This window comes from Atta colombica, unplaced genomic scaffold (genome assembly GCF_001594045.1).
Source record: "Atta colombica isolate Treedump-2 unplaced genomic scaffold, Acol1.0 scaffold78, whole genome shotgun sequence".
In the NCBI taxonomy this organism is placed as follows: domain Eukaryota; kingdom Metazoa; phylum Arthropoda; class Insecta; order Hymenoptera; family Formicidae; genus Atta; species Atta colombica.
Genome location: NW_017259570.1, coordinates 1,274,983 through 1,293,115, shown reverse-complemented (window position 1 = coordinate 1,293,115; position 18,133 = coordinate 1,274,983). Strand labels below are relative to the sequence as shown.

The 18,133-nt window shown below is 34.8% G+C and overlaps 1 protein-coding gene across 1 annotated transcript in view; it reads left to right on the top strand.

Annotated features, from left to right (window-relative positions):
* The first annotated feature begins 3,568 nt into the window (after positions 1 to 3,568).
* The window catches only part of LOC108692696, a 25,230-nt gene continuing 10,665 nt past the window's right edge, over positions 3,569 to 18,133 (top strand). Inside the window, exon 1 of the mRNA XM_018201082.1 lies at positions 3,569 to 3,940. Coding sequence (XP_018056571.1) covers positions 3,877 to 3,940 — 64 coding nt within the window. The 5' untranslated portion in view covers positions 3,569 to 3,876. The remainder of the gene's footprint in view (positions 3,941 to 18,133) is intronic.

The following is an 18,133-nucleotide window of genomic DNA, read 5'->3' as shown; positions in this document are numbered from 1 at the left end:
TATATATATATATATTCATAGGATGTGAATAATATTTTGCTGAAATGTCTATGTTCTAAAAAAAATGTCGTGAACTTAACACCGAATTTAAAAAAAAAATAGTGGTATGAATTTAACATGCAGTATCTATATAATTCTCACTACTAATATTAGCATCAACACAATAAGAATTTATATACAGATACCGCAAGGTATTCTTACTGTATAATTCTTACTGTGTTGATAAGTTAATATTAACAGTAAGACTTATATAGATACTGCATGTTAAATTCATAGTGCTATTTTTTAGAGGACAAAAAAATTAAATCTGAAATATTTTTATTAAACTGTCAAAGCATTTATGTAGGAACGCTGAAACTGGGTCAGATTATGAGATAAGGATACAGTTATTTGTGGGGTAAACGGAAAGTGTGATATTATGTGGCATAATTATTAAATTTTTCTAACGTTTTCCTCTATTTTAATTTTATTCGCAAAGGATCAACTTTTTACATTTTTATGTAAGTTTTGTAACATCTTTTTTAGAATGCTTATTGTAGCTTTTTCTAAACTATTTTATGGGTAAATTAGCTCTTTTAGATTATTTGTACCATATTTCTTCTATAAATATTTTTTTTAAATAAATTGTGAATAAGAGTATCATTAATGACGGACATTAAAATAAAAATACAAATACGACATGAAATTTTATTGATCTCTCATTAAATGTTTAAAAAATTATACTATTAGCGGTATATATCAGATCGGGTTTTTAAACATTTTAATTAATAATAGATAAGAAAGCAAAATTACATAAATTAGGATTTACCGTTCGTAATGAAAAGAAATTTGTACCTTCAATCAATTTAATAAGAATTTCAAATTTGAAATCGATAGAGAGAAATATATCTAATGTCTATGAGAGAAATATATCTATTGATTCCCGAGACATTAGTCATCAAATGATAGTCCCGAATCATTATTTTTGTTCATAATAATACTGTTATTATTATACAAAATATTATGTTGATCATTATTAGTCATAATGATCAACATTAATTTAATTTCCTAAAGAGTAATACTAGTTTCTATACATTCAAGGATTTATCTGACGACTGCTTGACCTTACTTCTCTTTGATCTTTGCCCTATTTTTGTAAAGATCATCCCCGAGGCGTTACGATACTTCATCGACGTGCGTCATTCGGCGACCACCGTCCTGGCGACGACATTTTACTGCCTTGTCGGGGCTTCGTCATTTTATTTACTTATTTCTCTCTCTCTCTCTCTCTCTCTCTCTCTCTCTCTCTTTCTAACCCTAGAAAATAGTTCAACGTAGAACCGTGAACCACCCCATTTGCATGGATTTCAATCTCAAAGATCGTGAATCCGCGAGCGGTATCCTTTGGAAAGACATCGTCGTTACCCCTTTCTAGTCTGAATTAATGACTTAGAGCTAGATCATGTAGCCTCCAATGGATAATCTCGTATATAATTTTAATTTCTTATTTCATTTTTTAAATTTATTTTCATTATTCAAGTATCAATATTTTCTGTATAGATATGCGATCGATGTTCTTTTATAGTGTCGGTGAATATAACATTCAATATCCTCGATGGAGAACGCTTTAATGCAAATTCTCAATTTCAAGATTATTAATCCGGATGATTCGACAAAGAAAGAGATAAATAGAGAGAGAGAGAGAGAGAGAGAGAGAGAGAGAGAGAGAGAGAGATGTATCTGTAGTCACAATTATTCTCCTACTCGGCGGATATTTAGGAGTAAAATGTCTGGATGCTTTGTGATGCAATTTATGTGACGATTATGAAAGTCAGGTACATATATTGAAACGCGTACAAACTGCTTTCGGCGAAACAGTAAAGCGAAAACGAAGCTTTTTACTGCTTCCTTTATAGAAAGGAGTTTCCGCGAATGGCGCCGGCGAAGTTGGAAAACTCGCCATACATACCGGTAACGCTAAGAAACTTTTAATGAAAATCGAGCAAGACTCTTTTCTATCCCGCGATCTTCCGTCCCAGGGAATGGATTCGAAAATGGTTTTTCGAAATTCTATCTATTCTAGATGTGCCGCGACACGATGTGTATCGTCTGTACAAACTAACGTACAGAATTCACTCCCCTTTTTTTTTACTTATTTTTCAACACCTGTACAATTGAACCAAAAAAAGGAACAAATTTATATTCCACAAAAATATTGCGAATTGCACGAAAGAAAGTATAGTTCAAATGTGTCATATAATCTAAAATACAAGAATCAAGCTTCCTAGTTATTTTCTCTATAATCGATAAATTCTCAGATTTCAAAGTGATCCTAATCAAACTGAAAAGATTCCTTTGAATATATTTTTCTTCTACAACTTCATGGAAGTGAGACTTTAAATTCTTATTATTTATACTTCAATATCGAATTTATAATGTCGAATTATGTTCACTTTGACTTATTTTTAATTAAATAATTTAATTTAAGGAAGTGTATAAAGTTTGATTCAAATTATGATTTATTAGGCATATATTACTGTAGATGTTGTTTTACATTGCAATCATGAAAATGAATTGATTTTGACGCACTTGAAAGTTAAAAATAACAAATGTAATTTAACTCAAGAGATAGGATTACCATTATTTCTTTGATGTTTACCAACGTTTGTCAGAGATACACTGTTGAAAGTCTCATGAAATTTAATATACTTCCAAGTTACACGGTTTGAATTTAATTTTACGACATTACATTAAATTTAATGTATTTATAACGGAAAAGTATATTTGGTATATGTATTGTACATAAAATTTAATGTATCTTTCATGAAAATTTATGAAATTTGATGTACTTTTCATAAAATTCTATTAAAAGTACATTAAATTTCGTAAATTTAATATAAACTCATTACATTTGTTCATTACATTTAAATATAACAACTAACTGTAACTTAATGTTCAGTTAAATTATTACTTTTAATTTCATTCACAATCACGAGTTTCATTTACATATAAGAGAAGCAAGTTTTTAACGGTCGTATTGAAGAAAGTAAAATTTTTACTTTTGAAATATAATTGTAAATTATGGAAATGATATTTAAAAGTTTCTATTAAATAGTCTTATTAAACATTATATTGCGGAAAGTGCGAAACATCTCTCTCCCTCTCTCTCTCTCTCTCTCTCTCTCTCTCTCTCTCTCTCTCTCTCATCTTTCTCTAGTCCCGCGGCCGCTTTGACTCGTAAGAGTTCGATTAATAAAATCTCACGGCAGTTGAACGAGCGTCGTAACGACGTCGGCGCCAGCGGGCGCGACGGAGGTGCATAACGATGACGCGAAAAGACGTCCCGATCACAGTGGCGAGATCCGAGAGCAAGTAAGAGTGAGAAAGAGTGAAAAGGAAAGAGAGAGAGAGAGAGAGAGAGAGAGAGAGAGAGAGAGAGAGAGAGAGAGAGAGAGAAGAAAGGAGACGGCGGACAGTTTCGCGGGATCGGTGGCGTGAGCGATCCACGCATGCGCGCTCGCGTCTTCGAAACTCGGCGCGCGTTCTCTCCGCTCTCGTCGTCGTCGTCATCGCCGACCCGATGCCGTGAGTCGTCCGTCAGTGGTGCACGATCGGTCGTGTGATACGCACGTCGTAACGGGTGTGAGTCGTGGGTGAAAGAGAGCGCCGAGAGAGTAAACTAACTACACACGCACTACTTTGGCACTCTGCTCTACTCGATTACTTTCTATCTTCCATTCCATTTGATTCCGTCTCTTCCATTCTCTTCGTGCGCGTTCCCGATTACGGCACTTTAGAGTTTTAAAGAACGTACACCTTCCTCTCGTTCGGCAACGAACTCGACGTATCGACGTGCGGCATACCAATAAGATTTGACGACGAAGAGCAGCCCGGAACATGAAAACACTTATGGAGAATCAGCTGTCCTGGCTCGCGCTGTTCATGACCGCCTTGTATTCTCGTGAGTATTTATTCTCCCTCTTCCACGTCTCTCGTATCTCGTCTCTCGATTCTCCTCGCATGATCGTACAACGATCTTACAACGAGACCGGCGACCGGCGTTTTCGCTCTATTATATTATTATATTACGGCGTTACGGATCTCGCTCTTTCAGTTGCGTTTCGCAACTTTATTTTTCTTTTGATCTCGCCGTCTCCGAAGATTCAACTCAACTTGCTGCGATTGCAAGAAACGCAAGTAAAACGAGCTTGCTTTATTGAAGTAGGTTCGCAACGAGCGAGCTGAATCATACGATCAGCAGATCGCTTGGATCAAAATATCATGCGTCTATTCTCATTTACGTAATGTTTCTCGAGCTTCGTTTTGAAATCCGCTGACGCGATGAGTTTTTCGATAACACTCTACGTACTTAATTTACGCAAAAGTTGCCAACATCTCTTATTTCTGCTGATCCGCCATGCGTTCCTCTATTCAGTCCAGATTTCCTTGACGTGAATCCGCTGTTATCCACGTGTTTCACTGCGATAACATTCAGGGTTATATGGGGATTTACATCCGACGTGCGTGAAAGTGACGTTCAAGGGATGAGGGATGGCAGATATTTCCGTAAGCGCAATTGAGCCTGGTGTATTGTTGTCATGTTAATTGCAAAATTATCAAAAGGAAAAAGTGATTCGCACACAAGGGAAAAAATACGCACGGTGATCACATCGCGAATAAATTCGCACGCGTATAATTTCACGTAAAATTACTTGCTCCAGTATTTCTCACGAAAATAAATGCCTACTCGTGTTCTACGCTAAATAGATACATCCCGCCTTTAATTACAGTTATGAAAACCTACACCTAAGTTCTAAAGTTTAAAACGTCGCGTTTGAAGTACAGAATGCAAGAGAACCTCTGAGAGAGAGAGAGAGAGAGAGAGAGAGATTGATATATGGAAAGGACGATTTCTTTGAAGTATCTACAAATTTAACCAAATTTTACGGGTCTAAATATAATTTTGGACCATCAAAATAATGGAGACGCTTAAACCGATTCCTAGAATATTAAAAGTTTCACAACATTATTCATCATTCATCTTCTTATATAATTATTATGATTTAACAAAATTATTTTCGGATCTGTTCCTAGCTTAATTTTTAGATACTTTAGCAAAATCTTGATATTTTCTGTAAACATTGTATAATCGTCCAAAAATTTTCATTTTGAATCCAACGGTTGTTGGAGAATTAATTCTGTCGCGTCGAATCAACTTCGGATTTGAAACTTCTGAACAAAAATAAGACCACTGGAGATGTTATTGTTTTTCCAAACTTGGTTTTCACCATTTTTAGTATTCATTTAGTCAGATCTTATATATTCAAGACCATCTTAAGAAGCCGCGGATCAATCAGAAGGCTGTATTAGCGTCTTAAAACATAACTTAAGACAGTCTTGAAATAAGAACGGATTATGAATATCGCCCTAAGATGAAGTAATAAGCCTGTTCTTTTTAAAGCTGAACTTTCACATCAGTTCATCCTTCTTCCTTTTCTCTTCAGAAGGAAAGAAGAAAAAGAAGAAAGATAAACTGGTGCAAAAGTTGAACCAAAAAGAACAACATCTATTGAGGATCCTATTCTGTAACTCTTAACGACTGCAACAATATCGTTATATTGTCATTGCGCAGATTTTGTATACACTAAAAAGCTACTCAACGATAATTTAACGATATCGTTAGAGTTGTTAAGAGTTAAGAGTTCCTACGACTTTTACATAGAAGTCGTAGGAAATTGACCAGTTCTAATCGATATCCTCCTTATATTTGATTGATTGGTTTCCTACAACTTAGAACTCCACGATCATCTATTTCTATGTAGAGGACCCTTTACAGATTAGGCCCCTAAAGTATCGCACTCGACAATCCTCTCTTTCGCGAGACGTAGGTCAAGGACACCGTTTCAAGTGCATAACAGTGGAGGAGGATCGACGGCGTAGATTAAAGCGGGACGCGCGCGCGCGCGCATGGGACACATCTCGACAACGTCATCGCTTAAAATCCGGTACAATAATTACGTTCTAGAATTGAAACGCGCGAGATGAACGCTGTAAACACAAGTCAAGTCTCGCGCGGGCGTTCTTCGACGTACAACTTCGACGTTCGAATTGACGTCGGTCAGCGAAAACTCTAATCGAAAACACTGCCAAGTCTTGGTGAAATTAGAAACAGATAATTTGGGGGGGGGGGGCTGGGGCGTGTGTTTCGACGTCGCAATAATTTCTAGCGAAATTGACGTCAGCTTTTGACTTCCGAACTTTCGAAGACATTTTTAACGGGACTGCAAATTATAGTTGAGATTAATCTCGCACGGAAATTAACTTTACCTTAGTTCGGAACGATCCCTCGTCTCCCCCGTCTAATTCCGGAGCGAGGGACAAACGATCAGTTAAACTACGGTTAAAGTTAACGGTCGACTCGGTGAGGGTGATCGTAAAAAGGCGGGAAAATTTCCGCGTTGGAAAATGTTTCGCTGGGGCACGATTTTCAGGCTCGTTTGGGGGTACCGTGCGAACGTGATAATTGGCCCTGTAAAATCGGGAACGTTTAATTAGAGCGAAAATTGATACCGGCGTGCAAGCAAAAATTCTCTCAAGTATCGACCAAGTTTTATCTAATTAGGTCGCGCACAGACAAGTTCGGGCGCTTCCTCTTCTGCTGTATCTTTGGCGACAACGCGTTCCGAGATTATCGAAGGGCCTGGATATTTTAGGGCGAAGGAAGTTTTCGACAATTAGTGCCCCAATTCCTGCCCTCGTGTTTCGCTCGTCCGGGTGTCGTTTATTTTCACTGCGACGCGAATCGATTTTTGTTAATCTACTCATCCATCGGTGCCACGATGCAACAAAAATTTAACGATTGAAAAGAAACGCTGTCAAACGGTTTTTTATCGAGTCGATTTTAAAACCTAACGAAATATTAATTACAGCGAAAAAGTGCTAAATTTATCCTCGTATTTCTTGCGAATGTTATTTCGACGACGAGGAAAAACACATATATTCACATCTCGTAATAAATTATCTAGAATTTAGTTTCCAAAATGATTAAATAGAGATAATTTAATTAGTGAAATTTTTCAACGTAACGTCTTGTTTGAGCGAGATTTAATTTTCACTCGACACGTGTCGAGAATCCGACAGACTGAAATAGAAAAAGAATAGATTTAGAGCGGCTGTAACAGATTTAAATATATATCATATCGATTAAGAAGCTGGTATTCTTGAAATATAAATGACCGACACGTGCTTGGAAGAGATATATTGTAGTAACATCGCGAAGTATCAAAAACAAGTTACTGAGAATCTGAATTTAAAGTCGCTTCTTGAAGTGAAGGCGTGACCCGCGCGTGACGCAATATGGGTTTAAAATACGAAACGCAATTATTTTTGCAAAGAGAAATTCTGAAACATGCGTTTACAGAGTGTCTGACGTTAGAGGAGGCGAGTGCGATGATGAGAATCGCGCCGACCTTGAATTCATTCAGTATATATTCGTTCTATGTATTTCGCGCGCATGATGTACCGCGAAAACGAGTAAATAAAACGATAGTCTGAGTACATTGCGCTTTTTATTGTCCAGACGTGACGCAGTTACTCATAAGTTTCCAAGTATTAATTCGTAGTACACACAACTAACTTTATGATTCGTAATAAAAAACATTTTGTGTTTAGAAATCTCGATCCATTCAGAAGTCTCGTTAAAATTTTGTGTTGCATTTTTAATATACTTGAATATTAATTTAACACAATTTAATTATGTTATTTAAATATTTTATGTTAATCTGGATATTCAACATTTCTTTGTGTCGAAATAACAATTTATGAACAAGTGAATAAATAACACAAAAATAATGTTTTATAAATTTTTAATTGAATGAATAAAATAATGTGATAATTTAACACATCATCAATGTTAATTTTATTTAAAAAAACATGCTTCCAGAAATCAATCAATTTACAAATTTTATATTAATGTTACATTTTTTGTATTAAATTTTTTACTTAATGTTTGTGTAACATAATATTTCTATTACTTTCTAATATGTTCATCTTATGTTAATTACGAAAATTTGAATGGAATTGAACGGAAATTTGAATGAAATGTTAATTTTAACTAAAAAAAAAAAAAAAAATTTCCAACTATGCACGTGACGAGTCGTTTTGGGTTAATTCTAATTACAAGTACAGCAAAATTATAATTATTTAAGTGATTCTTATACTTTAATATCTTTAGAAAATATTTGTAAGATTGAATATTTAAAAAAACGAAAAGGCCATTATTTAATCAGATATCCTTAGCTAAAGAAAAGAAAATAGTGGAGAGTCAAGAATGAATCAATCGTATTAAATGAAATTAATTACTTTATCAATGATCGCTTTCGTAAGCAGACAATTTCAATAAATAAACAGAAAACGTAACGCTGCATAACGTGACGTTTTTTTCTGATAAATTCTCAGAGCGATGTAAAATTGGATTACATCATCACTGGCGCCACTACGTACCCATATATGAGAGTTAGATAATTGACTTGTTTACTGAACTATGCTGTATATTGATCTTTCCGTCTCATATCCACGTCAATTATTTCATTTTGAGTAACGCGCAAGTAATTCAATAATTTAATATTTTCACTGATGGAGTGTGGAAATCTGCGTCCTTCAGTTTTTTTCTCAATATCGAAAATTGACTAATCGATAATGAAAAAAATTGATATTATTATGGAAGGAACATAAAAGTGTACGAAGTTTTAAAAATTCTATTCTTTATACCATCGACCACTCATTTAATAACAAAAAAAGTTAATGTTTCGATCTCAACATCTTCAGTACCATTTGCAATTTAAAATTCATACTTTAGTCTAAAAAGCGGTGTCAAGATAATAAAACATATATAAAGATACGTATGTAATTTTGTTTTTTGTGATATATAAAAATTTGTTGCAATTTCTCGTTGCTTTTTGATTCGTATTCCATTATCTTTTTTCCCGTCATTGATACTTTTAATGTCCTGATGCCGCAGCTGACTCCAAACATGAAATTATCATTGCAGGAAAAGCGATTATTAGACGGTTATGTTTTTTTTTATTAACTACAGACTACTACTTGCAATTTTTGTATTTTAGCTGTGATTGTCAAAAGTTTTAATTCACGGAAGATAATTAAGGTGACTCTTTAGTAAAGTAAAGCTGAAAATTTGGGATGCCTCACCAAGGCCCACCCAAAATTACAAATATCTGCATAATTTGGATAAAATATTAAAATATTATGCGTATCTTAATGAAATAGTATGAAGCATACGATAGTAAATACGAGAGTTACATCTTCATCGAAAACAAGATGAGATTGTGTTCACTTTTCGAGGTTAAATTTATATGCAAGTTTATGCACGTAAATATATCTTTCCAGAAAGACTGTTGATTTATATACTTTCTTGTGATCATTAATTTTGTAAACTATTATAATCTCGTTTTTGAGAAAAGTAAGATTTGTGTGCAGTTAATTAAAGAAGCGAGCCTTATCTATCACTAAGTTATACGTGAAATGTTACATTTTCAACATTTTTTTGTTTCTCTCTTATTACATATCTTTATTGCAATGTAAATACATACAGCAAATGGCAGGGCACCGGTTTGTTGTTACAAACCCAATCAGTAGATAACGATTTATCAATATATTATTTAAGCGAATAAAACAGATGAAAAAATTTTTGAGAACCACACAATACATGAAACAAATACGTATTTCATCATTAAGTAGAATTTTACACACAATTCAATTTCGGTACTTTAATTTCGTTATACATACAAAAAGATTGGACATTTCATGGTAACTCGATTTACTAAAGAACTTTAAAGAATCTATTTAACAACAAAGAACTTTAAAGAATTTATATATATCTCGAAAAATATTTTTACAGTGTAGAGTTGAGTGTGAAAATGACAAACAAAGCTAATTTAGTGATAAAGTCGAAAGTTCTCGCGAAGAGCGAAAGAAAGGAAAGCGGTTCTTTAGATCAGTCTTTCTCGCAACCGAAATAGCTACGGCACGGACGGCAGCGCTCGGCAACTGGCGACCACGTGGATGACTCGCTCCGTTACATCGTACGAGATGACGTAGCGGCTGGCGATTGGCCGAGCTGATGGGCGTGAGTCTCGCCTTACCTTACCGACTCACCTCACACGCTGATCTCGGCGTCACGCCATAGTCGCGCCACGCTAAAAGCATTCTCGTTCGATAAGCTGTTTTTCCTTGAAGAGGACCGCGTGAGAGAGCGGAGGAAATTCTGTTCGTCAGAAGCGACAGATGCGGGGAAGAAACAAGAGAGAGAGAACAGCCGGTTTGTACACGCGCGCACGCATGACGCATTCCGTAGAGTTTAGGTATTTCTACGGAACTAACACGCGCGAGAACGAGGACTTGTTGCGTGGCGGAGAGAAAGAAAGGGATAGAGAGAAGAGAGGCGCAGCTGCTTCTTCATACTATGAATCATGTGACTGACTGATTCGCGTCTAGCATCGCCTGATATTTTCGATATAGGTTTCTCGAGACTAATGCTCGTTTATTTTACTTCGCGTTTCTTCCGCCTCTTGAACTTCTTTCCTTCTTATGTCGAGTAGGTACGACGAGTTTATTTCCTCTTTGCTATTTTCATTGCTATTTATTCTGGAAATAGGATACGATGCGCAGAGTAACATTACAATAATAAACGGAGCGATAATGCATGAAAAGAATGAAAAGGAATAGAGACTGTTGTAATAAACGTGTACAGCGAGGCAAATTAATTAAAGTTAGCGAAATCTTGTCGTTCATGATATACCAATGTCATATTAAATATAGAGAAAGGGTGGAGGATTGAAGATAAAACAGACCGTTTCTCTCTTGTGAGCGCTATCTTTCATTTATGGGAAAAATAAAACTTGGATAAAATAACGAGTTGTATGAAAGATGCTGCAGAATGTGGATATATTTATTATAATAAATGTAATTTTATTTCTTTGCTAAAATGGAAATATTATTCTTTGCTTCGCGTCTAATTAGAAATTATAAGGTTGTTCGATTACACAGACATAATCATGTTAATCTATCGATTTCTATTTTCTATCACTCGTACATTATTTCTCCATTGCAGTCCTATAATGCATGTCTTTGTCAGACATTTGACAATTTTTCTACCCACGACGGTATCGCATTGCGAGTTATAGATCTCAAGACGTTGAGATTTTCAAGCAGAGCTTTCAAAAGTATCGATATCTACCTTGGAATCGTCCTGGAACCTTTAAATGGGTAGGAAAGTGGGGTGGCCATTGCATCACAGGTATAGTTTTCTTTAAAACTGTGCTCTGGAAAGAAAAATAAAAGGTATGGCCCAGAAATCCCAGAAGTCTTAAAGTTCATTATTTTTATATTCCTCTATCTTGTAAGGGTATAACGTTATACGTTTCAACTATAACATAATATAAATAAACCAGTAAAAAGTATAAGTATGAAATTAAAATCTCTTTTTGGATTGTTTCGCATTTTACCTGTCAATTTACGTACTTTCCTTTAAACCACGTGCCTGCTTACTTAAAGGTTACTGCAAGAATTGCAAGAATTTTCGCGAAAATCCGAACCTGTATCGATACTCGTGGCACTCGAACCTATTAAAACAAAATCAAAATCAACGCCGATTAGCGCTAATGTATGACAAGTAACACATCGCTAATGAACGTTATAACGTTCAACACAAAACTGTAAACGTGAATCAACTTCGTTATTAAACGCGATACTAAATAATCGCTAAATAGATACGAAAATCATTTTTGTCTCGACCGACTAAAATACTGTAAATTTGCAACGACAGTTTTAATTCATCAACTCGGGATTAGCGTTTTGTCGTGCTCTTTGTAGATTTTTCCTAAAAAGATCGCTTAAATAGGATTAATTATTGTTGAAACAATCACTTGTCCAGAAAATGTGCATCGATTTCAGAATTGAGAGAGAGAAAGAGAGAGAGAGAGAGAGGGGGGGGGGGAGGGAGAACCAGTTATTGCAATACTGACACAATTTTCTATTTTGATCTTAAACATTTAACTCTTAGAAATATACATGAAATATCTGAGATATAAACGACTGTACCGCTACAGCTTAATATAACACACCGATTAGATTAACATAGTTGCAGGTATCACATATATTGAACTAAGATCTGTGTTATTGTATAATCCTATAACACATCGTATTCTCTAGATATTTTTAATCTATTTATTACTCTGGCGATAAAACACAGACATAATACTTATCTAAAATTATTTTATCAGGTTATTTATTGTTTTTTATTTTATCAGTATTCAAACGTGATTTAGAGAAAAATATATTTGTAAATATAATTTCTAAATATAATTGTACATCGAAAACGTCTCGCGCAATTGTTACCGTTAGACACAAGAGAGTTTTGACTAAAACGACTTCGTGTCTTATTTCTCGCGCGTCAGATTAAAAATGAAACTATTTTTGCACGCAATGAGCTTATTGTGAGTTATTCATTATGTCGACGACCATTCCGCTCGTAGGTCAGTCACGCGACGAGGATAGCACGCGAAAGAAGAGTCATCGCGCAGGGTCATCGTCATCGTCATCTGTCCATTAATCCATCCATCTCGTCTCGCGCGAGGACAGAAAAAGAATAGATAATAAAACCAGATAATAATAATATGCGTCACTGTTCTTTTCGCATAATTATGCGCGTAATATTACCACAGATAAGATAACGCTTTCGTATTGACGCAAATGAACCGTCGGCCAATTATTCAACGATTTTACAGCTATTCTCCTTCTCATTTTGTATAGCGGCATGACCTTCTTATCATCCTTATCATCGTGTCGTCGTTTAGTCTATTTCAGTCGTGCTCGGCTGTCAGGTAACCCAGAGAGATTTCATTAACCTAATACGCCCTACGAGCTCACTATTCTTAATGTCAATCATTCCGAATCTGAAATTTCATCCCATGACGATCGTTCTTAGAAAACGATGAACACAATGCCACTTGCATGGTTATGGACAATGGACCACGGGGCTACTTGTAACCGATACATGTTGTCTAGATAGTTTCCATTGTCGTTAGAAATTCTGAAGCAGTCCGCTTTAGCTTTATCAGGAAATTCAGAGCGTGAACTTGAAGATGGTATGTACGCATCGTATCTTTTAGATAGAAATGCACGAAGATGATTTTCATTTATACAACTGTAAAAAATAAAAATTTGTTAATTTTGACTTGAAGACATATAGTGGACTTTTTGAGACATTTAAAAGTATTAAAATTTATACAAAAATGTTAAAATCGTCATTTTTCGTTTTTTTACTCATATGTATTTATTCATAAACATTTAGTATGGAATTCATTGTTATAAATAATAGATAGTCAAAAAGATTTGTAATCAATAATAATATTCATTTTTTCGATGGTATGATTAAAAAGTAAAATCAAAAATACAAAATTTATATGTGAAACGAAGTAGTGAGATAATAATTAATACTGCATTATGAAATGAAATCTTATCCATGAATATATAAAAGAAGTACACAAAACTAGAATTTAATATTACATTGTTTAATATTACATTGTCGCGTTGATATGTTAATAAATCAATGTATATTAATTTTCTGACTTTGCAAATCACTATAAAAAGTATAATCACTATAAAAGTTCATTAGTATGTAAATAGAATTACAATTAACGCAGTAAATTTCCTTCTATCTTTATTTCAACAACTTGAGCCGATAAGTATACGAATACTATTTAAGAAATATTTTTATTATTGTTAAGACGTAAGATCTGTAAAAATTTTGTAAAATTTTCGCTTTATTACTCTAAGGATTAGAATAAAAAATGAGTTTTTCAGAAACTTATTGTAAGAATTTTTACAATAATCTTTCACTACGTTTTTCATCTTTCTTTTTGGGAAAAAAAGTCTCGAGAATAAAAATCGAGAATTCCGAAACAATGGTAGAAATTTTTTGGTTTGGTCAATTCTTTTTTTTTTTTAAATATAAAAACGTAGGTAAATGTCACACGAGTTGGTACGCGCGTGATGTCACGATTTGACACTCGCGTGAGCGAGTGTATTCGCACGCGCGTTTAATGTGGCAAGGCCAACCTACGAGTTGGCTTGCGATTGGTTGTGCCGGCATCGTACGATGGTCCCATCTCGCCTCGTTATAAATACAAGTCCTAACCAACCTCTTCCTGTTGCAACTGCGTGCATGCGTGTGTGCCGTGTTCCCGCGTGCGGGCACATTAAGATGCGCCATATGCACGCACATATTGACTGCTCATTGACGAAAATATTCAATAACTTTTTAAATCCACATGAAGCGAATGATGAAAATACGAGCTGAAGAAAATATTAAGTCATATAAACAATAAAATCTCTCTTTACAATAGAACTGTTGACGTAAAATGAAATTGTTTATTATTTGAATTAAATCGAGAGCTGTGCATGAGTTCCAAACGTCTGTGATGTAGCATATAATGGTAACACGGAGACCTGGAGATAATATCGTAATAACTTCATAAAGTGACATAATTATGCAACACGAATCGAATTAAGTGAAGTACAAAGTTGTGGAGAATGTAATAAAAATTAATTATGAAATTAATTATGATCGTAATTATTATGCGGAATACGAGTCGATTACTAATCAAAATGGTTATTAGATATATGATATAGATATTAAAATTGGAATTGCCATGATTTGTGTAATTCTGAATAATAGATCGATTCAGTCCGCTGGAGAATCACTGGTGCGAATAGAATGACACACGGAACTCTTATTCTGTTCTGCAGTAAGCCCGGTACTCTTCTCACGAGTGATATCTTAGCCGAGCAGAGAAAGCAAGTAGAAGAACTAGAAAACGAAATGCGATCGGAGATGAGAAAATGGGTTGCGATATATAGAGGGATAATCATCTCTGAAAAAGATATTTATACTTTTGTTCGTTTATCCATTATGAAGACAAATATAAATTACGATAATTGTATAATTATATTGTAGTCCATTTTTAATTTAATTCAAAGATTTTATTATCATTTATATTGAAAACTGATTATATAATTTTCACGTTATTTATAATTCTCAAAAAAAGAAACTGTAGTATCAAATTAAAAAGTAAAAGTGATACTTTTTATGGACGATCTTCTTATTGCAGCCCAAGTAGTTTTAATTCTCCTTAAAAAATTATTACATAAAAATTGTTATATATCACAAAATTTACTCAAGTATCTGTATAAAAGATTTGATATATACAAAAAATAATATGGTTACATGATTTTCATCGTTACGTGATTTATGTTTCGTTTGTAGAAAAAATTGATGTCTCTAAAAAAAAATTTATAGTAGCGACAGGTATATCAAGAAGGCAATATATATCGAACTCTATCGTTGTGTGTTATTTCAATCGATGACTGCATAAATCGTTCGACAAGTCCCGTTGGGACGGAGTTATTTGTTTAATCATCGAAGGACAGATTTATCACGGATAGACGACGCCCGTCGTCCCATTGTTACATTCGGTTTACAAAACAATTGCGTCGCTATATAGATAGTAGGCCGCGGCCAGTTTCGCGGACAGCTCGCCGAATCGTTTGGTCGTTACCGCGATAGTCGGTCGAGTTCTCCAATAATTTCGATAGTTTGTAATTAAATTTAATGACGTTGGTCATCGACGCGCCGCATGAGGGATTAGTCGCGTAGTTTGTCGCACGCATCACCAAATCGATGTAATGAAACACACGATATACACGGCCATATTGCATGTGATGCATCCATACCCTCTTCTCTCGTAGAATTCATATCTTGTTTCAGGGAAGCAAGCAGAGTTTCCCCCTCTGATAAGAGTTTACTTGGTAAAGAAACTTGTAGTTTCTCGCGAAACAATAAATAAATATATAAATCTCTTCTGGGACGAATGGTCCTATTAGACTCGAAGGAATTGAAAGAAATCTTGTGTTTCTTTCAATTCTTTCTAGTCTAACGGGACGATTTGTCCCAGTTGAAGATCTATATATTTATTTATTGTTTATTGCGCAAATATTTTGCAAGCATCATGGGTATTTCACATATCAGCTGAGTCACTAATGTTGCTCATTGAATTTACTAAATAAATTTTTTAATCGAATAAGACGTTCTTTTCTAATAAGACGATATCTTTCTTTTTTTTTGGAACTTTATCTTGTTAAATTTTAATAGAGGAATATGCGATTCTTCTCTTCAAATAGGACGAGGATCGTATTTATCGTAATATGTTTTAGCAATCTCATGTCTTGGTAACGATGTAGCATCAGCAGCAACTACAAACATTAATTTGCAATGTTTATCTGAACACATGCTATGTTTACAAATACGATAGTATACGATATATAGGTTGCAAAGATTATTCAATATCTGTATTACGTGAACGACTTAATGTATAATGTATTTCGAGATATTGGAATCATTTTTCTAAAAGCGTCGATTTAGTAGTAGCTGAAAGTAATTACAGAAAGAAAAGTTTTACAAGTTTCCTCTTATACAGTCTAAATTGTTAATTCGCTTGTTCTCCTTTTCTGATTTATACGGATACTGCTTCGTTTCTATTATATTTCACTTCGTCGTCGTCGTAACGTCGTCGTTCTTAAACCAAGTAAGATCTCTTGCATAAAACATTTGATATTTCGAATAATTTATAAGACATATCGACATAGGTAATGGACGTTTGAACATTTCCATCGGGCTTTAAATATAACACCCATTTATTTTACTTTTTCATCATGACGGTGAGATGTACGTAACGTTACTTTCCATTAGCAGGACCATCACGCGTATATAGAAACTCTATATTAGAGCAAACATATATGGGATGGGAGATGATAGGAAGAAGAGTTGCAGGTGTTACACAGAGAGACGAAGAGCAGTGGTCCTACTGCCGGTTCTCTTTTATTACCTCGAAAGTGGCACTTCCTTGTAATCGGTTTCGAGCGGAAGTTATAAGTTCATTTGGTGGTATCGAGAGAAAAGTCGATCTTGACCCCGTTCCGGTTTCTACCCTTTCCTTACAATAGCTTGTTTATTACGAGGAAAGTGTAAAGCTCTCTTTTGAAAGTACTTAATAATTTCGTCGAGAATATCCTGAGATTCGCACCCTCCCTTTAAAAGGATACGATGTTCCTTTACCCTACTAGTGTTTGTACAGAATGCTTCGGTACCTTCGACTTTAATTTAGTGACGGATTCTTTGATCAATTTAGAATCGACTTCTTCTTAATTAAGATCTCGAGGCATCGATATTTTTCGAGATTACGTCGATATTCTGGAGTGCAATTAGAAGAAGAAAAATCATTCCCATATATTCATCATTTTATATATATATATAGATTGACAAACCTTTTTGTTTATTTCGAGATTTATTACTAAATGAGAGATGTTGAAAAAAGTTGAGACGCAAACTTTTTATCAAATTTCAGATTTGTAAGATAAATCGACTTTAAATTTGCAAAACTATCTTCTGTATTAAAATTAGAGCATAGTGTCTTTAGGTACCGAATAAATGTACGTGTATATAACATTTGCGAACTGTGCATATGGCGTAATTGGTAATGAATTTCCAAAAGTTGGAATGAAAAGCACGACGAAAGCGCGGCTAAACTAGCAAACGATGCTCCCCCATTAAATCCAAATCAACTTCCTAATATGAACGAATGGTTTTTCGCCAACGGCACATGACGCCGTGATAATATCGCGCGCCATTCGTCATCATTAGTTCGGACGGCGAATGCATTTCCTGTGTTTTTTATCCTGCATCCCAAATTCGCGTGTGACCACCGATACTCACAGGCGAGCAGCGCGAGCGCGTCTTATTTGTGTGCTCGCCGCCGCCGCCGCCTCCGCCGTAATTTCATTTTCAAAATTCAGACAAAAGACTTTAACAAAAACCATTACAACAGATGATAGACAGGTAAAGGATGAAGGATGAAGAAAACGAGCTTGATAAAGATTTGAGCGGTTTAAAAATATGGAAATATGTGGCTGTAGCGAATTAAATTTTGAAAAAAATATATAGGGGAGATCGGGACACCATGAGTCACCATGAGTCAAAAATTCAAACTCTTAAAAGTGCGTTTAAATATAAACATTTTTG